The sequence below is a fragment of the Garra rufa genome, chromosome 15 (genome assembly GCF_049309525.1).
Source record: "Garra rufa chromosome 15, GarRuf1.0, whole genome shotgun sequence".
In the NCBI taxonomy this organism is placed as follows: Eukaryota; Metazoa; Chordata; class Actinopteri; order Cypriniformes; family Cyprinidae; genus Garra; species Garra rufa.
In genome coordinates this window covers 33959000-33983999 of record NC_133375.1, presented here as the reverse complement: position 1 = coordinate 33983999, position 25000 = coordinate 33959000, and the positions used below count along the sequence as shown (strand labels likewise).

Below are 25000 nucleotides of genomic sequence, written 5' to 3'. Positions count from 1 at the left end.
ACAACAAAACCAGTCAAAAGGGTACTTTTTTAAATTAATAAAAAAAAAAAAAAAAAAAATCAAGTACCAACATATACTATTTCTAATTCTGAAATCAGTAATCTGAGGGTGCAAAAAAAAAAAAGTTGGCCAAATGAAGTTCTTAGCACTGCATATTACTAACCGAAAATTAAGTTTTGATATATTTATGGTAGGAAATTTACAAAATATCTTCATGGAACGTGATCTTCATTTAATATCCTAATGATTTTAGCATAATAGAAAAATATAATAATTTTATAATATCTATCATTTTGACCCATATAATGTATTTTCGGTTATTGGCTATTCCTGTGCTACTTAATACTGGTTTTGTGGTCCATGGCCACATTTTATTATCAATTAATTACACATATTGAATAGTGGAGATAATGTGATGGTTTTATGGGTGTTTATATCTTGTGGTGCTGCATTAAATATTGTCAATTATTTAAATAACGTATTTTAAGAAACACAATATTGTTCAAAAGTTTTGGGTCAGTAAGTTTGTTTTAAATAAATGATAAATCGTAAAAAATAAAATTCTAAAAATAAAATATGTGTATCAAGGATGCATTAAATTGATTAAAAGTGACAGTAAAAACATTCTATTAATCAAAGAATCTTAAAAAAACGATTAAAATGTACATAAATACATAAAAAGCTGAATTAAGTTATAAAAAAAAAAGTTTCTACATAACACAATATAGGCATTAAAAATAAAATGTAATGTAAAAATTTCTTCCTGTTATTACTATTCCACATCCTGTGGGTTGTGGCCAATTCAATTTGCATTCCAACACATTAATTAAAAGCCATTTTCATGATATATTTTCATGTATGTATAGATAGAACATTTTCACAAAGAAAAATTATCTAAATGAATTCCAGAAGGAATCAGAAAAAATCATTTCTAAAAAAAATTTCGAAACCTTCCTGACAAGGCGTGCAACTGCGCTGCAATTGCAATGTTCAAACTGCTGAACAAGATTGACAGGATATTAGCAGATAATTTGCATGTAAGCATTAGTGTGGCAGCACCACTGCCATGTTATGTCATCGTCTGTGTATGCCATTACATATTACAATCTGTAAAAGTTCCCTAGATGTAAAAAATCATCTTTCTTCTTCTTCTTCTAAAAAAAGAGCTCACAATAATGGTAAAACTGACCACTGTTAAGAAAAATTCCCATACCATTAGTGTCATAAAACAGATCTTTTTTTACAACTTACCTTGGTTTCCAAGTGCTGAATGAGTTGCTGACTGTTGTAATTGTCCCTTTCCAGCGCGACCACACTGAACTGCGTCTTCTCCACCTCTCGGTTCAAAGCTGAGATGATGTTCTCCATAACCTGGACTCTCTGCTGCAGGGCATCCAGTTGCTGGCCAACAGCAAGTTCAGCCTGATCATCATGGAGACTCAGGGCCTTATCACTCACTCCTGGATCTCCTCCATCAGTCTCAATCTCAGTCTCACTCTGAGAGATGAGGGAAGTACCACACTGTCCAGGCTGAAGAAAATCAGTGCTTTCGTGATGATGTTGCTCAGCTGGGGAATTCAAGGTATGCTGAAGAGCCCTGGTCACACCCAAGAGAAGCTGTAGATGGCCAACGTGGCTGCAGGATTCATGTTCTTTTACTTTGTCTGCATTGCCCTGAAATAAAACAGTTTATAATTCCCATAATATATTATTTTCTCCGCTTCAACAACAAGATTTTAATATTAAAGGGATAGTTCAACCAAAAATTAAAATTACCCCATGATTTACTCACATTCAAGCCATCCTAGGTGTATATGACTTTCAGGCTCTTCCAAGCTTTATAATGGCAGTGAATGGGTGTTGAGATTTTGAAATCCATTAAAGTGCATCCATCCATCATAAAAAGTACTCTACATGGCTCCAGTGGGTGAATATAGACCTTCTGAAGTATGTTGATGCATTTGTGTAAGAATATATTCATATTTAAAACTTCAAGCTTCCAAGCTTTTTCAAGTGTTCTTACAGAATCGCTTCAGGAGGCATTTATTAATCCCCCAGCACTTTTTATGATGGATGGATGCACTTTATTGGTCTTAAAAGTCTCAACAGCCATTCACTGCCATTATAAAGCTTGGAAGAGCCAGGGCATTTTTTTTTTTACATAACGCCGATTGTATTAGTATGACAAAAGAAAGTCATGTAAACCTAGGATGACTTGAGGGTGTGTATATCATTGGGTGAACAATCCCTTTAAGGTCAATTTAATTGTATTTGTAAGTACTTTTCACAATAAATATTGTTCAAAAAAAGCTATACAACCCAAACATTTAGAAATAAAAAAGTTTTTAATAAAACTATATAGAAATATGTAACATTCCATGAATATTAAATAAATTATACAACTATAAAAAAACATTTATTTGTTACTTTTAAAATACGTACTGTTAAAAACGTCTGCTCAATATAAAGTCATGTTTCACAAAACTATGTAATAAATCATAATTAACATACAAATGGGTACTGTTATCAAAATACCAACCTTAAAAGGACAACCAATGTCTGAGAAAATGCATGGCTCTTTCTTTTTTGAGCTGCCTGGGTGATTATTCTACAAAGGAAACACAGAAACATACTTTAGAACTCTTCTTGTTTATACAGTACATTCACTTTCAGGGTACAATATTCAGAGATCCACCAAAACCAGCTTTTCTACCTTTTGCCGTTTATCTGTCTTTGTCGTCTTCTTATCACTTGAATTGGCACATGCATGCTTCTGTGGAAAAATTAGGAAATGTCACTTTCACTAAGCACAGTGATGAAAGTTTTGCTGGAATCATTTTGTGCCACAAACTTTCCAAAACATCTCATTCAGACTTTTTTATCTTAATTTGAGGCGTGAAACACATTGCATTTGAAGTTATCTCGACTAATGTGTTGCGTTTGAAGCTTGATGTTTAAATTCACTGGATTTCTGCCTTTTTCCCGTCTTTTTATTCCTCTAATCCATGTCCCGGAGTGCAGGTCCCGATGGGTGAAATGGAAAAGAAAGTAATATGGGACAGCAGTAAACACTGGAGACTCCATCTGTGGCTTAAAACAGAGCCATGGGGCTTCAAGCAAGGGCACGCTGACCCAAAACCACTCTAGCAACAACGAATAAGAGTGCTAAATATCTTGCACTGTGGGCCTATTCACATAATATCACCCATGTAAATCACCCATAAAAAAACATTTACATATAGCAAAAAATAATGAATTTATAAAAATGATTTAAAAAGTTCAAAAGTTTGCATATATTTGATTCTTAATACTGTGTTGTTACCTGAATGATCCACAGCTGTGTGTGTGTGTGTGTGTGTGTGTGTGTGTGTGTGTGTGTGTGTGTGTGTGTGTGTGTGTGTGTGTGTGTGTGTGTGTGTGTGTGTGTGTGTGTGTGTGTGTGTGTGTGTGTGTGTGTGTGTGTGTGTGTGAGTGTGTTTTGTTTTGTTTAGGGATAGGTGTTCATGAGTCAAACTACCCACTGTTTTTCAGAAAAAGATATTTTGGTTTTTCAGCATTTTTGGGTTATATGAACCCTTTCCAACAATAACTGTAAGATTTTGAAATCCATCTTTTCACACTAAGGACAACTGAGGGACTCATACGCAACTATTACAGAAGATTCAAATGCTTACTGATGCTGCAGAAGGAAAAACGTTGCATTAAGACCTGGAGGGTGAAAACTTTTGAATGGAATGATGTTTAAATATTTTATCTTGCCTAAATATCATATTTCTTTCATTTAGTACTGCCCTTCAGAAGCTACAAACGATGCATGCTTCCCACAAGACAAAATAATTTATATTTACCCTGATCTTAAAATTCAAATTTTTTTTAACCCCTCCGGCTCTTAATGCAACGTTTTTCCTTCTGAAGCATCAGTGAGCGTTTAAACCCTTCTGTAATAGCTGCATATGAGTCCCTCAGTTGTCCTCAGTGTGAAAAGATGGATCTTAAAATCATACAGTCATTGTTGGAAAGGGTTCAAATACACAAAAATGACAAAAACCAAAGAATTTGTGAGACCTAAACAATTTTTCTGAAGAACAGCGGGCAACTTAACTGTTACTTAATTATTCAGGTACAAACACAGTATTAAGAATCAAGTGAATGCAAACTTTTGAACAGGGTCATTTTTATAAATTCAACAATTATTTTCTCATGTGGACTATATGTAAATCTCTTTTATGTGAAAGATCTTATTCAGGTCAGTACTAAATAAAAATACATGCAGTTTGTATGACCCTTTTATTTTAGTAAAATAATTAACACTTTGCAGATTCTGCAAGGTGTATGTAAACTTTTGACCTCAATTGTATCTTGAATTACGTTTGTTTTTATTTAGTTTAAAGGTTAAATCTGACCAAACGTGAGGTCAAAACAAGAAATTCTGAATTTCATATACAATTTTGCTTTCAAATAAAAACAGATATCTTGTTTTAAGGATGTAAATTCAAAAATACTGATTAGGAAAATCATTTTTGCAATGTCTCATTTTCTAACCTTACCTGGAGTTCTCTCGGTGTCAGGACACCTGCACAAGAGGAACATGTGGTCTTGTTGTTGGGACAGCCTCTCTCCAGATGTGTAGCCAATGTCTTCCTCTGCACCATTGTGCCACAGCCAATGTTGCAAGGGATCAGGGCATATTCACACTGACTCTGATGGTCCTGTTAAATGAGTAATTGAAAATGAAAATGTATTTACTGTAATTTCCGCAGCTCTTTTGCATACAAAGACAGTCCATAATGACTATCCAAAACATGTCTATGCAAAGGGGGGGAAAAAGCAAAAGCAAAGTATAACGGCAGTTTAATTTTGGTATTTTCCCCACACAGATTTATTGTTTGTCTTATAAGGTTATTGTTAGACTTGCTAGGTTATTTTTATACTTCAGTAATGGTGTTTTTGCCTAGGTTTAGAGCTTGGCGGTCACTATGAACTGCCATTGTATGAAAAGCTGTAAGACAATTCTTCAAAACATCTCAGGTTGTTTTCTAGTGCAAAGAAATATCAGCGTACAGATCTGAAACATCATGAGGGTGAGTAATGACAAACTGGTTATTTTTGGGGGAACTAGGCCTATTTCCAGTAAGCAAGTATGATAACTACAAAAAACATAATGCTACTTTATTTCTATAAACTTAACCTCTAAAACTTAGCATGCTTTTGATCAGATAGTTTCCATTGAAAACATAAAATCTAAAGCCCAGCCTACATGTTTCTATTATAATCGGGAGCTTGTGAATAACACAATATTCTCAAAAGGCTTTCAGACTCTTGAGTACAGAAAGAAGGTAAAAACACAAAAGACGTCCATTAGCCAGCCATGAGGGTCAAAGTCATAGAACATTTTACAGTTTCTACTCGACAAAACACTAACCTCCAAAAGTTGTACAAGAGGCTTTTCAAATCCTGAAGTATGAGTTTGTTACTGCTCTATCAGACTGAGGATTGATTCACAACGCTGGACAGCGTCTGCGCAACAGCTCTATGATTAATGCCTTAATGGCTGGTTCATGTTATGAAATGACCACAAAGCTACCATGCTAGGATTCCCGTAAAATAGCATCTTGTGGTTGTAACCAAGTATGACTGGCTGCCATGAAATGCAGCTATTTTTTAACGAGTTCCTATGATTTAACAATGTGATAACAGAAAAGCCACGGTTGCTAATGTGATCGATACAAGCCCCATAATCCACATTGATTTTGACTCAGTCAAGTGTAAAAGACATTTGAGAGCATTACAGTGTTCTCAACAGCTTTATAGGTTTTACATGAATGTGTAGCAGCCCGTGAAGAGCCCTGATCTCTGGTCTTACATATATTAGCTCAATGTTATGCTAGACTTTATCTGATGGCTCTGGGAGTGGCTCACATGCATGATCTTCACATCAGAACCTGTGAAGCTCAAAAAACATTTCCCATGCTATAAATACAGTTGAAGTAAAACGCATACATGCACCTTGCAGAATCTGCAAAATGTTAACTATTTTACCAAAATAAGAGGGATCATACAAAATGCATGTTTTGTTTTATTTAGTAAAGATATTTCACATAAAATATGTTTACATATGGTTCACAAGAGAAAATAATAGTTGAATTTATAAAAATTACCCCATTCAAAAGTTTACATACACAGCTGTTTTTTTTAGTGATAGTTGTTTGCAAGTCTCTTGCTTGTCCTGAACAGTTAAAACTGCCCGCTGTTATTCAGAAAAATGCTCAGGTCCAACAAATTCTTAGTTTTTTTTTAGCATTTTTCTGTATTTGAACCCTTTCCAAAAATGACTGTATGATTTTGAGATCCATCTTTTGACACTCAGGACAACTGAGGGACTCATATGCAACAATTACAGAAGGTTCAAACGCTCACTGGAAGATACTTTCATGTTCCCCAGAAGACAAAATAAGTTACCCTGATCTTCAAATTCAAAAAGCTTTCTACCCCCAGCTCTTAATACAAAGATGGTTCCCAAAATCATATAGTCATTTTTGAAAATACACAAAAATGCTGAAAAACCAAAGAATTTGTGGGACCTGAAGGATTTTTCTGAAGAACAACAGACAATTTAACTGATCAGAACAAACAGCACTCATGAACAACTAGCACTAAACAAAAAAGCCCCAAAAAACACACAGCTGTGGATCATTCAGGTAACAACTCAGTATTAAGAATCAAGTGTATGTAAACTTTTGAACAGGGTCGTCTTTATAAATTAAACTATCATTTTCTTTTGTGGACTATATGTAAACATCTTTTATGTGAAATATCTTATTCAGGTAAGTACTAAATAAAAAACTAAATGCATTTTGTATGATGCCTCTCATTTTGGTAAAACAATTAACATTTTGCACATTCTGCAAGGTGTATGTAAACTTCTGACTTCAACAGCAAATACATAATTCAAAAGAAACTCACAAATTGAGTAAGACCTTAATCATGCATCTGATTATAGTTGCATTACAGATACATTCAACTAACGTACTTTACCGCTAAATTTCAACAAGATGAAAACTGAATTTCTATAGAAAAGTACCTCAAAGTTCTTCAGGGTGCTTCTCCAGGGGCAGCCTTGGTTGGCACAGTGAACTTTCAGATCCAAAATCTCCTTATTAATAGCCGCATCATTGAAGAACTGCAGTTTAAACAAGAGGGGAAATTATGACAACTTTCCAAACATGAGTCATGATGCTTCCACCTTCTTTAACAGACCTTTGACAGGCCTTCATAAAAAACATGAATCTTAACATGCCATATTATCACATATTTTATCAAGAGATAGATAGATAGATAGATAGATAGATAGATAGATAGATAGATAGATAGATAGATATTTGATTACCTGGTCAAGAGTCAGTACACTACTGTCATTCTCAACATTGGGATCCACTTCTTTACATTTTGTACACACAAGGTCCTTGTTGTTTCTGTATGAAATAGTGAAACAGAAACATTCATTAATAAAAGGTATACAATGCAGTTTGGATGCTACTTTCACTTGGCTATATTTTCTCACGTTACAATAAACAATGTCAGCATCTATTTATACACCTATTTTTCATGTGGCATTTCTTAGTTAGTTTAACTATTCATCAGACTGTAATTACAAGCCGCAAATATTACCATAACATACAATTACTACCAAAACCGAAAATAGCATGTCATGAAACTGCGGCTGTTCTGCTTGAACGGTTTTCTTACCTGACCAGCCAGTTGACGCAAGCGAGGCAGTAGCGGTGACCGCATACCGTTTGACGCGCCTTATTCAAGACGTTTTTACAATTGCTGCACAAGTACTTCTCTTTCGGGACTTCGTCGCAGATGCTCTGAGGAAAACCCGACGGGTACTCGTTCTCACCCGGTGTGGACGAAACCCCGTTTAACGACGGGTCTGAAACAGCTGATCCAGAAGCCATTGAGGTTTTAGATGAAGTGCCTGTACCAGCAGCACGTTATGATTACATATTGATATGCTTTTTACTTTTTCGTGATATACCCACGGTAGAAAAACACCACGGGGTTCCCCCTTCGCAAACACCCGGAAATATTATTGCACTGTTTTCCGCCCACTTAGCCACATTGTTACGGATCTTGATAATAATAATTGGAAATAGCCTAAGACATTAAAGTGTGGAGATTCTTGTTAAATGATAAGTGAACGTGATAGAAACGTGTTTAGACACTGTGGCTGTGTCTTAAAACCTAGTGAGCGTACTAAAACAAAAAGTGCTGTATACTGTAGGTAAGCAGCTCACTGACTCGACTCCGCCTACATAGTGTTCACACGTACAACCCCTGTTATGCTCAAAACAAAAAAAGTGACTATTTGGGTTTCTGTTAAACTGAACTGTTTTCCAGTGGTTTAAAACACTGTTATGGCGTCAAGAAGCTAAAACCTCATCAGTTTGACATGACAAGATTAAAAAAAACACTACCAGTCAAAATCTTTCATTAATAATTTTCTTAAGATTTGTAATGTTTTGCTCTTTTGCTCACCAAGGCTGTAAATTTTGAAATATTTTTACTGTTTAAAATAACTGTTTTCTATTTGAATGTATTTTAAAATGTAATTTAGGCCTATTCCTGTTATTTCAAAGCTGCATTTTTAGCATCATTACTCCAGCCATATGATCCTTCAGAAATCATTCTAATATTCTGATTTGCTGCTCAAAAAACATTTATTATTAATATTATTATTATTATTAATAATATTATTATTATTATGTTGAAAAAAGCTGAGTAGAATTTTATCAGGTTTTTTTAATGAATAGAAAGTTCAAAAGAACAGCATTTTTCTGAAATAGAAATCATTTTTGAAATGTCTTTATTACCACTTTTGATTAATTTAAAGCATCCTTGCTAATTAAAAGTATTAATGTAATGTAATGTGAATGTAATTTCTACAATTTCTTTCCAAAAAAATATTAAATTATAATAACTCCAGGTTACAAAATATTCTTATTTCAGATGAATGCTGATCTTTGGATCTTTATTCACCAAAGAAAATGTAGCTGCTTAACTGTTTTAAAAATGTATAATAATAATAATAATAATAATAATAATAATAATAATAATAATATATTTAAATAGAAAGCAGTTATTTTAAATAGTAAAAATATGTCACAATATTAGTAGTAATTAATCGTACTGTCCAAAACTAGCATAAAAGCCAAGCGCGTTCTAAAGTTAACGCCACTATGCTTTCCAAAAAGTATTTGTGAATACGTAGGGGATAATCAACGGCTTGCCGTGCGTTAAAGGATTTTAAATGCACGACGTGGAGGCTAATAACCGCCGCGAAGCGGAGTGTGTGTGTGTGTGTGTGTGTGTGTGTGAGAATGTGCGTGCGTACCTGCCTGCATGCTGTGCGTCTCTCTCTACAAAAACAACGATTCATTCAAAAACAGCAGTTTTACCACCCCATTGCTGAGGAATATAATGTAGCGATCTAGTATCTAGGCTATTTTAATAAGGATCGCAGGCAAGCGCTGACAAGAAGTTTATGTATGTGCGCAGCACAATGCGATCTCCGACCTCTCTCTCTCTGTGCTTTTGCGGGCATGAATTAAAGCAGCGTATTAATATAGAACGGTGATTAAACTGACTTGGAATTACCTGTGCATTAAACAGTTTTACTGCACACTTGCCAGCCAATCAGAATCCAGTATCCAGACATTCCATGGAGTAAATATTTTTGATAATAGATATTTGCAATGAATCAGTTTCACTAATCGCGATCTGCTTATGAGTCAAAACCTGTCGGATCATCCGATGCGTAATGAGAACCGATTCACGAAAATGAATCTAATTTCCCGTAACTACAACAGTGCAATTTAGGATCTCGCCAACAATGCCCAAAAATGCTGTCTAGGTAGGAAGCTCGCTAGGTGTTGAGCCACAGCCTCAGCCACAGACTCTCTCACTTTCTCAGAATTTGGCCGTCATATCCGTCAAGACGGAAAGTCCCAGTTTGAAAAACTACCTGCGGTTCCAGTGGCGGACACGGTTTACGGTTGTTTTTACTTTTCATATTCACCATTCTCTGTTAATCATGAACGTGGCTTGTCCGAGACGTCATAAATTATGGAGCCATAAAAAGGGAGAAGAGAAAGAAAAATAAGTATTAGGCTATGCTATTAGTTAAAAGTGACAGTTCCTTTTTTATTTAAGTAGCCTACTCTTTATCCTGTTTTCTATTTTGATTATCTGGCTTTGCAAAGCGACCCTGGGTTTATTTAATGTACTGTATATAAATGATAACAGTAAAATATATATTAATCCTTGTGTATTAGAGTTTCATTAATTTTTATAATACTCTGTTAAATAAAATCAAGCTTTTGTGCTAACCAGTGAGCTATTCATTTCAGTTTGTAAAAGGAAATAATTCTTAATAAGATTTTGACCAAAAAGTGGTTCTTCTAATGATGAGTAACACAGAAACCATGCAGTGAGACACTTTGCGGTGTCATTTATTATCTGTGAAACTCATCACATTTGAATCTGACCTTCACGCTTGGAATATTTAACTATATAATTGTCCTAAAGGCTTAATGCTTCACTTAAGCAGCATTCACTTGCCTAGAGAATATACTATTGATCTTCCTAATCATATGAACATCATTTCTTTTCAAGAGAAAGTGGAAAAACCCTTAGAAGACCCTTGCATTTGCTCACTACTCAGACAGGAATCTCCCATTTAAATAGCAAGCTGTGTAGAAAGTCAAAAACATCACCATCAGTCTAGTCATAGAGCTAACATTCACATTTCCTTACTGTAACTTGGCCTCCAGAAATATTTTTTCACTTAAGCCTTTAAATGTCACCGTGTTGCCAAATATTCATTTCGAAAGCCGCAGATAATTGCTGATTAATGGTGAATGATGGTCCGTAAAACGCTATGAGTTGATACATATAGTCTAAACTATGACAAATCAGATAGACAGCTGATTAGAAGATCAGAGAGTGAGGGAAAGAATGCAAGGGAGATAATTTTTGCTAAAGAGGGCAGTCAGGGGGGTTTCAATATCTGGTTGAGGGGATTAATGACTTGGGTAAAACTATTCACCTCTACAAGGGACATTCTTCACCTCAAATCAATTACTCTGTAATAGGAGAGCAGGGCTATGCCGGCCTGTTTTTCATTAAACGGCAATCACATGCGGGACCAGTGCATCAAAATGACTGCAGCAGGTGGCTGGTGAGGGGCCCGAGAGGTTTCTGTGAAAAACGAAGATGTTTGTACCCTCATGAATCACTGTGAGAAGATGCAATTCAATAATATAGAAACCTCATGATGCAAAAGCTTAAAATGCGATGGGCTTTATCGATCGGGCCGGTCGGGAGGCCCCAAACGGCGTCTTGTGTGCTGGAAACAGAGAGGCGAGGTATATGGCAGCATCTTCTGTAAATCTGTCTGGGTGGAAGACAAGTATGGGCGTTAAGGATATTGGGGGATGGAGATAAGGAGCCAGATGTGTTTATGACTTGCTGAGTGTTGAATATCTGAAGCGTTCCATCAGCACGCCTCTCGCTTCTTATGCATCCCTCACTTGGTTTTGATCCCGAGTTCTGCTGAGTATGGATGCACATTATTCTAACACTTCCTGAAACACAGATACTATAACTGTTCTAGGAATCCAGACCTGCAGAGACATTCTCTTACAAACTTTTACCACATATGAGAGATAACACATAACTGAAACTCACAGAACAGTTGAGAACATGTCCATTTCCAGTCAAACAAGTTCTCAAGTTCTTCATTAATATTAAAAAATAATTGAAGACCAAAAATAATTGACAATTTAGTATATTATAATGATTCCTGAAGAATCATGTGGCACTGAAGACTGGAGTAATGATGCTAAAAATTCAGCTTTGCATCACAGTTATAAATTACATCCTAACATATATTACAATATAAAACAGCTATTTTAAAATGTAATGTTTCACAATTTTAACAGTATTTTTGATTAGATGGTTAGCATATAAGACTTCTTTTGCAAACAATCAGTTTGCCAACCCCAAACTTTTGAACAGTTCTGAATATGTATGACTTAAACTAAATTAATATTTTAAGACCCTTAAAAAGCATGAATAGGGATGAAAAAATAAATTGAAAGAGTAAAACCTTTGCATATTGGATTTTTTAGTGCCGTTGCAATAAAGGTTTTGCTGTTATTGTTTTACAAGATGTATTGGCAGACATTCTTCAATTTTAATAGAATTTCATGTGAAATGTCTCTTTTGCAGAGCTAGTAACCTTTTCGGAAATTATTGTTCTATTACTAAGGGACTTTCCATGAACCGTGTTGGAAGGGTGAATTAAATAATACAGTAACAGGGTCCACATCTTGTCGATATGTTGTGGTGTCACAATTTTAAGAAATATAATCTTAAATAATTTATTGATCAACAATTAATATCAACTCAATAAATAGTAGCTATATTTACAGTGCCTTGCAAAAGTATTCATACCCCTTCATTTTTTTCCCATATTTTATGTTGCTGTCTTATGTTAAACTGCTTTAAATAGCTTTTTTTCCACATCAATCTACACTCCATACACCATAATGGCAAGGCAAAAAACTCTTTTTTAACAACTTTGCAAATTTATTATAAATAAAAAAACTTGATGATGATTTAGCTCAGGGGTTTTTATATTGCTTGTAGATGTTACTATGCTTTGAGTAAAGTTAACCTGTGGCAAATTTATTTGAATGAGTATGATTTAGAAAGGCACACACATCTTAACAAAGATCTAACATCTGAAAATGCATATCAGAGCAAAAACCAAGCTCTGGGGTAAAAACTAAAACTAAAAATCTGTAGAGCTCAGAGACAGGATTGCATCAAGCCACACATCTGGGGAAGAGTTCAGAAACAATTCTGCTGCATTGAAGGTTCACAGAAGCATATAGTCTTTGTTAACCTTAATGAAAGAAGTTTGAAACAACCACAACTCTCCCTAGAGCTGTACTCCTGGCCAATTGATGGAGAAAGACCTTGGCTAGAGTGGTGACCAAGATCCTGATGGTCACTCTAGTTGAGCTCTATGATCATATATGCAGATGGGAGAAACTTACAGAAGGACAAACATCACTGCAACACTCCACCGATCTGGGCTTTATGGTGGTGTGGCAACTGGCAAGACTCAATTCTCTCCTCAGTAAAGACACATGAAAACACACTTGGAATTTGCAAAAAAGCATCTAAAGGACCCTCACTCTGAGAAACAAGATTCTGTGGTCTGATGAACCTCAATTCCAAGCATCATGTTTGAAGAAAACCAGGCACTGCATATCACCTGCAGAGTACCATCACAAAAGTAAAGTGTGCTGGTAGCAGCCTCAAGCTGTTGGGCTGTTATTCAGCAGCAGGGACTGAGGCACTTGTCAAAGTAGAAGAAAAGCTCAATGCACCAAAATATTGAGATAGCCTTAATGAAAACCCAGTCCAGAGCGTTCAGAACCTCAGACTGGGCAGAAGGTTTACCTTTCAACATGGCAATGACCCTAAGCACACAGCAAGAGTGGCTTATAGACAACTCTGTGAATGTCTTTGAGTACCCCAGCCAGAGACTGAGCTTGAACCCTATCAGATATTTGTGGAGAAACCTGAAAATGTCTGCCAGACCCCATCCAAGCTGACAGAGCTTGAGAGGTGAAAAGGTGAGGTGAAGAATGGCAGATAATTGCCAAATGTTGATGTGCAATTCTTGATGCATCATACCCAAAAAAGACTTGAGGCTGTAAAGGTGCTTCAGCTAAGTACTGAGTTAAGGGTATAAATACTTATTCCATGGAATGTCTGGATACTGGATTCTGATTGGCTGGCAGGTGTGCAGTAAAAAGGTAGTTCCAAGTCAGTTTAATCACCGTTCTATATTAATGCGCTGCTTTAATTTATGCACGCAAAAGCACACAGAGAGAGAGAGAGAGAGAGAGAGAGGTCGGAGATCGCATTGTGCTGCGCACATACATAAACTTCTTGTCAGCATTTGCCTGCGATCCTTATTAAAATAGCCTAGATACTAGATCGCTACATTATGTTCCTCAGCAACGGGGTGGTAAAACTGCTGTTTTTGAATGAATTGTTGTTTGTAGAGAGAGACGCACAGCATGAAGGCAGGTAACGTTACGCACACACACAACTGTCATCTCTCTTGCCTTCACCCTCTCTCGGTCGATCGATAATCTACTGAAACATATGCTATATTTCATTCAAATAAATGTGATTTTTACCGGACTATTTAATCTCTGAGTCTGATTTGAAGCGGCCAGAATGCTAGAGCTGCGTGTCATAACTGACAAAAATAACCGTCTTTTTTATCCATTCAGTCAAATTTTGCGCTGCAAATATCAATCCTAGTTTTAATTAGTCTATAACCATGGAATAAGCGGGATAATCAACGGCTTGCCGTGCGTTAAAGGATTTAAAATGCACTTCGCTTCGCTCCGCTTCGCGTCGGGCGGTTATTAGCCTCCACGTCGTGCATTTAAAATCCTTTAACGCACGGCAAACCGTTGATTATCCCTTACGAATTCTAGCATTTGTTTCAGTAAATTATCCATCGACCGAGAGAGAGGTAGAGATGACAGTTGTGTGTGTGTGTGTGTGTGTGTGTGTGTGTGTGTGTGTGTGTGCGTACCTTGTCTGCATTGCTGTGCGTCTGCGCGTCTCTCTCTACAAACAACGAATTCATTCAAAAACCGCAGTTTAACCACCTCGTTGCTGAGGAATATAATGTAGCGATCTAGTATCTAGGATATTTTAACAATAAGAATCGCGGGGAAGTGCTGACAAGAAGTTTATGTATGTGCGCAGCACAATGCGATCTCCGATCTCTCTCTGTCTCTCTCTCTCTCTCTCTATGCTTTTGCGTGCATCAATTAAAGCAGCGCATTAATATAGAACGGTGATTAAACTGACTTGGAACTACCTGTGCATTAAACGGTTTTACTGCACACCTGCCAGCCAATCAGAATCCAGTATCCAGACATTCCATGGAATAATAGGAAATAAAAAATGTTAAAAAAGGAGCCTGCTGTCATCTTATGAAAATGAATGTTGCATGATTGCCGGATATTAACCATTTTTCTTTCTATACTTAAGGAGAGTCAGAGAAAAAGGCAAAATCTCTCCCTTCCTCCATTTAATGTCATACATCTTCACGACATTCCTGAAACATTCATCACTTGAGAGCCTCATTATTCCATTTAGGCATGAGATTGGCACACTTGCATATATTTAAAAGCAAGGCAAATGTGATAGTCGCAATATTCACATAAAAAAGCTAATTTCGGCCTACCTAGTCAATTACCAGCTAATGAGCTGACCTCAGACCTCAGCTCACTCCTGAATTGGTAAGGTGGAATTAGTTTACTTCATCTGTCAGAGGAAATGCTCCAGTCACACCGTAAGCAAGTATTTTAGAAACTGTTGATGTTTATTAAATGTCACTCTGAACATTAAACACATTTTAATGACCAACAAAAATACTGCTAATACAAGACCTAAAATGAAACAGGAGTCCATCGTAATTCCCAAAATGTAGCGGAGCATACCAAATGCAAATAGTGTACAGATCTGCATTCGCTTTCATAGCTGGTCAGAAAAGATGTTTTTGTAGGTTTGGGGGATGTTAGGGCTGTGTAAAGAAAAGGGAAAACGTCCTCTTGTCATTCTGGGGTGTTGTTACACTGCAAGACATGCTCAATTTCACGGTTAAATTATTTACATGGATGACTGGCAATCGCCGTCAGCAGACAGGTGTAGTTTGAGAGGCCATCGGCAGGGGTTCCTGAGTTCCAAGAAGTTCACAAAAAGCAACTGATGCTGTGAGAATCTGTCTTTCCCCAAAAGCAGTAGCTGTCGCACGTTCTCTCCTTTGGCGTAACAAAACCAATCTCAGTCCACATCTTACATTTATCCGTTTCATACCCGAAAAGAACAACATTTCTTAAAATACCTGCGGAGAGCAAGAAAACATGGCGGGATGAGGTGAGGTGATGTATTTTATTGGCGTTTTCACTTCATGTGTATACTAGTACATCAGGACAACTAGATCACTGAAAGCCCTCCTACGGTTTCCAAAGAGAATTGACCGTGAAACTCAATCTACATAGCGGCGTTCATCTCAAACAATTTCCCCTCACAGAAACGCCTGCGGTTCTCTTTATTGAGCGCGAACGTGTCACAAACTTGATCAAAACGCGTCGGTTTGGTTGGGCTGTGACAGCTGTTCACTCCGTTGTAGTTTTGAGCTCCTCTGACGGCGGTGAATTGGTTTTTCAGTAGGGGTTGCCATTGCAGTATATACTGCAAATTGGCCATTGAAACATGGATGAACAATAAAGGAGGTTGATATCAAAATGCTTTGCATTTCTAAAACACTCTGAGGGATTAGTTATCCTTTAATTAATAAACTATTCTTTTAAATTCCTTCCAATAGAGATATAAAAGTGCTTGTAAAACGTTTTGAAACAAACTAGCATTTTGATGTTGCTATTTAAAGTGCAGACAATGTTCATTTTTGACAGGGTAATTAATGTACACAAGCTACAAATAAAGTTATGAAGCTGATTTTCATATTATAAACACTGGGTCAGGATGGCATTAGTGTACAAATAAAACAGCAGGTTGACATGTTCAAAACTGTGTTATCAAAACTAACACAAAGACATAAAAGACATGTAAATGGGTAAAAGGACATTGTTGATTGTATGGAAAGGTAACATATGCTCATTGTCAGTGCCATTAATAAAATAAGAGAGATAAATTAGTCAAGTCTGCATAATAAAAAAGCACACAAATACACAGATAAACAAGCAACATTAGGAATAGTTTACCCAAAAATCTGTGATATTTACCCTCATGATTTTATATAACAGTTAATGCGAAAATCATATTAAGTAACTTACATTTTCCTCAGACTGTGTTGCCAGATACTTTATATTTGCATCATCAATAAAAATCAGAACAGAACCGTTGCATTTCTCTGGGCAACAAATAGTAGGTGATTCACTCATAAAACAGCCATTTTTTCGTTTCTGACTAAATCATGATTAATTAAGATTAATTAAGATTTTGTTTATATAATACATGTGTGTGTACTGTGCATACATATATATATATATATATATATATACGCAGTACACACATATATATGTGACCCTGGACCACAAAACCTGTCATAAGAATCAATTTCTGAGCTAAAATTGATAAATAAGCTTTCTATTGATATATGGTTTGCTAGGATAGGACAATATTTGCAATCTGAGAGTGCAAAAAAAATCTAAATATTGAGAAAATTGCCTTTAAAGTTGTCCAAATGAAGTTCTTAGCAATGCATATTACTAATCAAAAATTAAGTTTAGATATAATTACGGTAGGAAATTTACAAAGTATCTTCATGGAACATGATCTTTTCTTAATATCATAATGATTTTTTTTTTCAACATAAAAGAAAAAATGATAATTTTGACCCATACAGAGTATGGCTATTGCTACAAATATTCCCATGCTACTTAAGACTGATTTTGTGGTCCAAGGTCACATATTATGTACACAAAAATTGCGTTGGGATATATAAAGTTCATTTTACACTTTTAAGAGACTCCAAAACAAATCAAGCACAGGCAAAACATTCATTATACTATCATAAAATGTCTGCTTTAAATGCCTAAATGCAATTTAAATCTTGACCTCTTTGCATTTTAGGGTAAACTATTCCTTTTAGCAAATGATTTTAGTAAAATTCACAATTTACCTGAAACAAGTGGCATTAAATTAACACAAGATCATGGTGGCAAACTAATGAGCCACTAAATAAGCTACTAAAATGATCAGCAGGATGATCTGACAAATAAAACAGAAGAGTCTGTTCACATCAACAACAACAAAAAAAGCAGTTCAACCCAAGTTCACTTCTCAGATCTTTTCTAAGATTAAGCCTTAAGCTCCGTCAATCCATCTCATTGTGATTTCAGGTGAATCTGACCTACTGTGCATAAGAAAAAATCCAACACTCTTCTATCCCTCAGTAACACTAAAGGGTTATTGTGTTTTCTGCTTCTCCATTGATAAACCTTCCACCGACTGACCTGTCAGAGTGAAAAATGCGCTTGTAGTGGTCCATCACTCTGAAAGCCACCACTGTGACACATATTCTCTTTGAGCATCTCTGGTGGTCAATAACGTATTTACTCGACATGTGGGAAAATCTAGTTACCTCCCAGATATTGCAGCGGGGGCCGGACACACCAATAGCAACCTTGTCATGTTTAACTACGAGTTATTGATTAAGCACTGAACGGAAATAACATAGGACAAGCTGCCTCTCCGTCGGATGTCTGAAGAGTTAAAAGTCTTTATTTTTATGAAAAGCTACACGTTCTTGCTAAATTTCACAGCTACAGAAGTTTTTTTCTTTTTTTTTTCTTTTTTTATAGACAACAACTATCATTTTTTTTCCATTAATACATTTTTGACAATACCTGCAATGTTTCATAATAATACTCAGAGATGTGAACAGTAGATCAAGAGAAAAACATCTGCACAAACACTACAAGATGGTTGGAAAACAGGGATCGGAAGATGGAAACAGAAACATGAGAAAGAAGTTGTCGCCGGAAAGTTCTTGCGTTTCTGCATCGAGTGTCTCTAACACCTACAACCATCTTTGAGCTCCTCTAATCGAGTTTTCTAGTTCTCGCTCATTTATTCTCCTCCTTGGTTGGCCTGATCTTCATCTCGGTGAACTTCAGCGAATACTGCCAACCCGTCCAGGACGACCACTCGATGCCATCGGCATACGAGGTGTGCTGGCCGCGCAGGTACTGTCCGTTGAGGTTGGAGGTGTGGCAGTTGCGGTACCACCAGGCGCCGTGGTAGAAGGACGCGCAGTTATTCTCAGAGTGGTCGTTGTCCTTGTCTTTAGTGGTGAATTTCATCCCGTTGTGTTTGAGCAGCGAGTCGCCTGCAGCGGCGGATCAATGCGTGATGGAAAGAATGATCGAGAAAGACAGAGGATGGGTGGAAGAGTGAGCATGTGAGAGACAGGGACGGGCGAGAAAAAGAGACAGAAACAAAAGAACAAGTGAGTCACTCAACCGCAACGTCTTTGTTTATCCGTGTCATGGAGAGTTTAGATTACTGCAGTAAAACAGTACACAGTTTCAACAAAGAACACAAGTTTGGTTCCAAAACATAGTGAGCTACCTTGCGGTCTACAGTCTACATCCTAAGCATCACCCTAACTTAAATGGAACACAAAAACAAAGCATGATAAGTATAAATGTAACGGAGGCCAGCTAGTAAGTGCTGTGCAGGTAAACCTCACTCCCCGATCTCAAGAGACGCACTAGCGACTGACACTAGAGGTTGCAGCCTTTAGCCTCTTGTTAGTGCGTCCACCTCCCGTGCCGGACACCCGCGTTCGAGACTCGCTCGGAGCGGGTGCGGTAGGACCCGGGTGTGAGGGGTTACATTGGTGCCGTGACCCGGACGGGAGTGAGGTTTAGGGGGGTGAGTGTAACAGAGGCCAGCTAGTAAGTGCTGTACAGGTAAACCTCACTCCCCGATCTCAAGAGACGCACTAGCAACTGATGCTAGAGGTTGCAGCCTTTAGCCTCCTTGTTAGTGCGTCCGCCTCCCGTGCCGGACACCCGCTCGGAGCGGGTGCGGTGAGACCCGGGTGTGAGGGGTTACATAAAAATACATAAACATTATGTAAAAAAGCACATTTTTAATTAAAGGCCTGGCTTCACAGACAGGGCTTAGACTAAGCCAGGATTAGGCCATAGTTCAATTAGGACATTTACCCCCGGTTTCACAGACGAGGCTTAAGCCTAGTCCTAGACTAAAATGTAAGTCTGAGCTGTTTCAACTGAAATAAAATTGCACTGATTGATCTTAAAATATATCAGTGCCTTTGTTTTGTCTCAAGATGCACACCAGTAGTGTTTTTTTCTAAGCATGTTTATAAAAATTACTTAAATGTCCTAATTGAACTATGGCCTAATCCTGGCTTAGTCTAAGCCCTGTCTGTGAAACCGGGCCTTAATCAGTTTTTATAAATGTGCCTTTAAAACATCACTGGTGTGCATCTAAAGACAAAACAAAGGCACTGATATATTTTAAAATCAGTCAGTGCAAGTGTCTTTCAGTTGAAACAGCTCAGACTTACATTTTAGTCTAGGACTACACACTTAAAAATAAAGGTGCTTCACGATGAAGAAGAAACTTTTTTGTTTAAATGGTTCCATAAAGAACCTTTAACATCTGAAGAACCTTTCTGTTTCACAAAAGGTTCTTTGTGGTGAAAGAAGGTTCTTCAGATTATATAAAGGTAAAAAAGAGAACCTTTAACTAAATGGTTCTTTGTGGAACCAAAAATGGTTCTATGGCATCGCTGTGAAGAACCTTTTAAAGCACCTTTATTTTTAAGAGTGTAGGCTTAAGCCTTGTTTGTGAAACTGGGGGAAAAAAAGTTTTTCTCCCCTAAATTAATTGCAAAATCAAGTTGAATTGAAAAAAGCAATAAAAATGATAATCAAGTGAATAAAAGCAAGCAAGTTTATATTGAGCTACATAAATTTCACAATCCCTTACAATTTAGTGATTTAAACAATCCTGTGCTTGAAAACTGTAGACAAACTCTTATTGATTTTTGTATATAATGTTGTCATGCATTATAAAGCTTTTAAAAGCACACAATGTATAGCACAGCCTACATTCATGCATTTGCTTTTCATAGCCTTCAGTTCATAAAATTCAATTTCTCTGAATAGTTGTAACTGCTTATAGGCTCATATATCGAGCAGCAAAACATTTCGCAATCACCTTAGTATGATTATATCTGCATACTGAGATTTCTAGCTCTGCTAGTGATGTGAAAAGAGAGACAGAAAGCAAAGAGAGGAGCGTGTTAAGCGTAGCCGCTAATGTGCCCTTATTAAGCTCTGTGATGTATGTTTTAGGGACATAATGTTGCAGTGTGCAGCTAGGCTAATCTAATCCCAGTTTCTTGCCTCCATACCGCCCGGCTCCGCTGGGCCCGGCCTTGATGACAAGATCAGCCTTTTATTGGCAGCCTTGCAGTAAAACCCTTCTTCTGTCCTCTTCCTCTGAGTCTAATTCTGCTCTGCTGCAACATGTATCGTGATAGCCGTTTTATTGGGACAAAGGAGATCCAATTGATGCCGTTATGTCATATTGTAAAGTGTGTTACACATCATAAACTCGTTTCGGGTGCCTCATAGATTCATCATTGTGGTCTAGCAGATAACGAATCAGCAGAATGATGGAGGTATAAAATGACAGCACCTGGACTATGACAGAAGAGCCAATGAACAGATGTGGAGATGTAATCTGTAGAAAAACGACCCACGAGCTCCCTTTACCTGGATTTTAGTATGTCTAAGAAGGTAATTTCTGGTCTTTGGTTGTTTCAAGCTGGTTTAAGATTTAAGTACGTCACATAGGTTTGCAACAACATGAGTGTGAGTAAATAATGAAAGAATTTTTATTTTTGGGTGGATTATTTCTTTAACCACTTAAAAACCCCTCAAAACAGACCATTCTAATGAGCTTTGTAGACTAGCTAACCATCTCAGACTGGTTTTAAGAGACAGTCCACGCAAAAATTAAAATACTAATCAAATCAATATTCACTTACACTCATTATTTGGTCAAAGCTGGTCTAGATAACTAAGGTTATAGCTGATTAGAGCTGGTAAAGCACCTTGAACCAGTAACATGTTCTAAACTAGCTGTCATGTTCTAAAAAAACATATTATACCTTAAAATGGTACAACATGGTCAGCTTAAACCAGGTTAAACTAGTTTAGCTAATCTGACCAACTGGAAAATGTCCCAAACCACTCAAAAATCATCGAAACAGACCATCCTAACAAGCTTGGAGACTAGTAGCTAATCATCTTAGATTGGTTAAACAGATAGTCCACACAAAAATATAAATTCTGTCATCTAATCAAATCAAAATTCACTTACATTCATTATCTGGTCAATGCTGGTCTAGATGGCATGCTGGTCAAACTGGTTAGAGCTGGTAGAACATCACAGATGAGATGTTCTAAACTAACAAATCCTAGGGTTGTAAATGGACCTGTAAAACCGTTTCTGGAGATTTTTTGCCCGTTCCTATGCCATATACCTTCTATGTAGATATCAGAGAACAATTTAAAATATTCTCTCAATGCATTCTATGGTACCTTTAAACTGGTAAATAGTTTGAACCATCAAAACCATCAAATCAGACTAGTCTAATGAGCTTTAAAGACTTGCTAACCATCTTAGACTGGTTTAAAGAGACAGTCCATGCAAAAATTAAAATTTAGTCATTGAATCAAATTAAAAATCATTTACAGTCATTATATGATCAAAGCTGGTCTAGATGGTTAACTGAAGTATATTGGTTAGAGCTAGTAGAGCACCTTGGACCAGTAACATGTTCCTAACTAGCTATCATGTTCTGAAAAAACAATTTACACCTTAAGCTGGTACAATGTGGTCAGCTTAAACCAGGTTAATCTAGTTTAGCTAGTCTGATCAACTGGAAAATGCCCCAAACCACATTAAAACCATCAAATCAGACTACTCTAATGAGCTTTGGAGACTTGCTAACCATATTAGACTGGTTTAAAGAGACAATCCACACAAAAATTCAAATTCTGTCATTGAATCAAATCAAAATTCACTTACAGTCATTATTTGGTCAAAGCTGGTCTAGATGGTTAACTGAAGCATGCAGTCAAGCTGGTTAAAGCTGGTTGAACATCACAGAGGAGTAACATGTTCCAAACTAACTGTCATGGTCCAAAAACCAACTCGAAACTCCTTAAACCTGTAAACTGGGGTCAGTTTAAATCGGATCTTAGAGTTAACAGACAGCGTTCCAGTCTATCCATACCGAATGTTGACATGTTAAAAACCAGGTACACTGAGGTATAGGCTGGCCTGCTATATATTTTTATGTCCGATGAGAAGGGTAAGACCGGTACCGTTCTTCAAAGCGCATAGAAGGATTCAGTGTGCTTTAGTTTTGTCATCTTAATTAGGTAGTTATTTAATTTATACATATTTAGTGTAAGCCTATTTATATTGTTCTTTTTTTTTATTTCATTCTAATTTTCTCTGTTCTCAGAAGCGGATATGAATGCAGTTTTTGTTGTTGCTCTGTAAATTGCTGTTTGCACGTTAAAATAAAACATTTGCTTGTTTTTTTATGTATCATCACAGATACTTGTGCATTCTATTTTTATTTTAAACTAATTTATTATTCTAATTTTATCAGTTAACTGTTAATGTTCGGATAACGAGCAGCAGTTGTCGGTCAGGAAAATTAACCGAAATGAGCGTCCCTACACAAAAGTTAAAATTCTGTCATCGAATCAAATCAAAATTCACTTACAGTCATTATCTGGTCAAAGCTGGTCTAGAGGGTTAACTGAAGCATGCTGGTCAAGCTGGTTAGAGCTGGTAAAACACCACAGATGAGTAATATGTTCCAAACTAACTGTCAAAGTCCAAAAACCAACTAGAACTCCTTAAGCCAGTAAAACTGTGGTCAGTTTAAACCAGGTTAAGCTGGCCTCTTAGTTTGATCAGCTGAAAAATGCCCCAAACCGCATTTAAACCATTAAATCAGACCAGGCTAATGAGTTTTGGAGATTTGCTCTTAGAATGGTTTAAATAGACAGTTCACAAATTCTGTCATCTAATCAAATCAAAATTCACTTACAGTCATTATCTGGTCAAAGCTGGTCTAGATGGTTAGAGCTGGTAGAGCACCTTGGACCAGAATCATGTTCTAAACTAGCTATCGTGATCTAAAAAAAAAACTTACACCTTCAGCTGGTACAATGTGGTCAGCTTAAACCAGCTGGCTTAGCTAGTCAGCCAACTGAAAAATACCTAAAACCACTTAAAAACCAAAACAGACCAGCCTATTGAGTTCTAGAAACTGCCTAGCCAGCTCAAACTGGTTTAAAATCATTCTGTCAGCAGGGAAAGCTGCTTGAAGGAAATCCTTTACTCTCTATATATGAACAAATCTTAACAAGCTGCCTCTGCAATAGTAGCATGTTGTAATATTCATAAAGTGTTACATTTCAAAGAATACCCAATCATACAAACGACGCTAGGAAAAATACTCATTTGCTAGAACGAGATGATTAATCACTGCAGTAAATTGCAGATTCTGTGCAAAACAGACCTCACAATTTGTGCACCTGAGGGGGTGTGTAGCGTGTGTCAGCATGAAGGTGCATCTCAGACTTTTGTGAAATGTCTTGAGACAGACCCACTCAGGAGGGCGATACGAGTCATTAGCTATGCGCATGAATGCATAATCGCGTTAATGCCGAAAAACACTGCAACATCAGAGAGAAATTATACACTCCTCTACTTGGACAAGCATTGTTACAAAATAATCAAGCGCTCACATGCAATTTCGCTTCTTACTCTGGCCTCCCTAATGGTAGAGAAAAACATTTCTGTGCGCTTGCAAAACTGTCATTAGCGCGCTTTGAAGTTGGTACTGTATTAGTACTCAAAGTGTTTACAGAGATCAGGGCATCATGGGTGTAAAAACTCATCTCAGGTAATTATATCTTCCCAGAGATCCCTGCTGTGGCTGAGCGCTTTCTCTACGCTATCGTAAAGGCCTTTCATTAAACAGAGCAGCATTAAAGACAGCATGCTTGTGCGCTGAAAGCAGTTATGATATGAAAATTCTAGCATGCAAGGACAGGGTGTGTGAGGCATATTTTTATACCAAAAGATCTACTCTTTTATCTCAGTTGCAAAAAAAAAAAACATCACAGTAATGTATGAAAAATAGAGGATTCTGGGGTAAGGCTCATCAAAATCTCCACAGGGATGCACTGTCGTATTGAAATAATGTCATATCAAATCGGTACTTCAGCATCAACAC

General features: G+C 36.9%; 2 protein-coding genes across 3 annotated transcripts in view; both read right to left on the bottom strand.

The window, feature by feature from the left end:
- traf1 (TNF receptor-associated factor 1) overlaps positions 1-8172 on the bottom strand; it is a 15018-nt gene extending 6846 nt beyond the window's left edge. The window contains exons 1-7 of the mRNA XM_073819714.1: positions 7747-8172; positions 7388-7472; positions 7082-7180; positions 4548-4709; positions 2714-2773; positions 2540-2608; positions 1252-1674 (exon numbers count right to left, since the gene is read on the bottom strand). Coding sequence (XP_073675815.1) covers positions 1252-1674; positions 2540-2608; positions 2714-2773; positions 4548-4709; positions 7082-7180; positions 7388-7472; positions 7747-7961 — 1113 coding nt within the window. The 5' untranslated portion in view covers positions 7962-8172. The remainder of the gene's footprint in view (positions 1-1251; positions 1675-2539; positions 2609-2713; positions 2774-4547; positions 4710-7081; positions 7181-7387; positions 7473-7746) is intronic.
- Positions 8173-15481: 7309 nt separating this feature from the next.
- fibcd1a (fibrinogen C domain containing 1a) overlaps positions 15482-25000 on the bottom strand; it is a 160280-nt gene continuing 150761 nt past the window's right edge. For both annotated transcript variants that reach the window (XM_073818977.1, XM_073818978.1), the window contains one exon: positions 15482-19021. In XM_073818977.1, the coding sequence (XP_073675078.1) occupies positions 18759-19021 (263 nt within the window). In that variant the 3' untranslated portion in view covers positions 15482-18758. The remainder of the gene's footprint in view (positions 19022-25000) is intronic.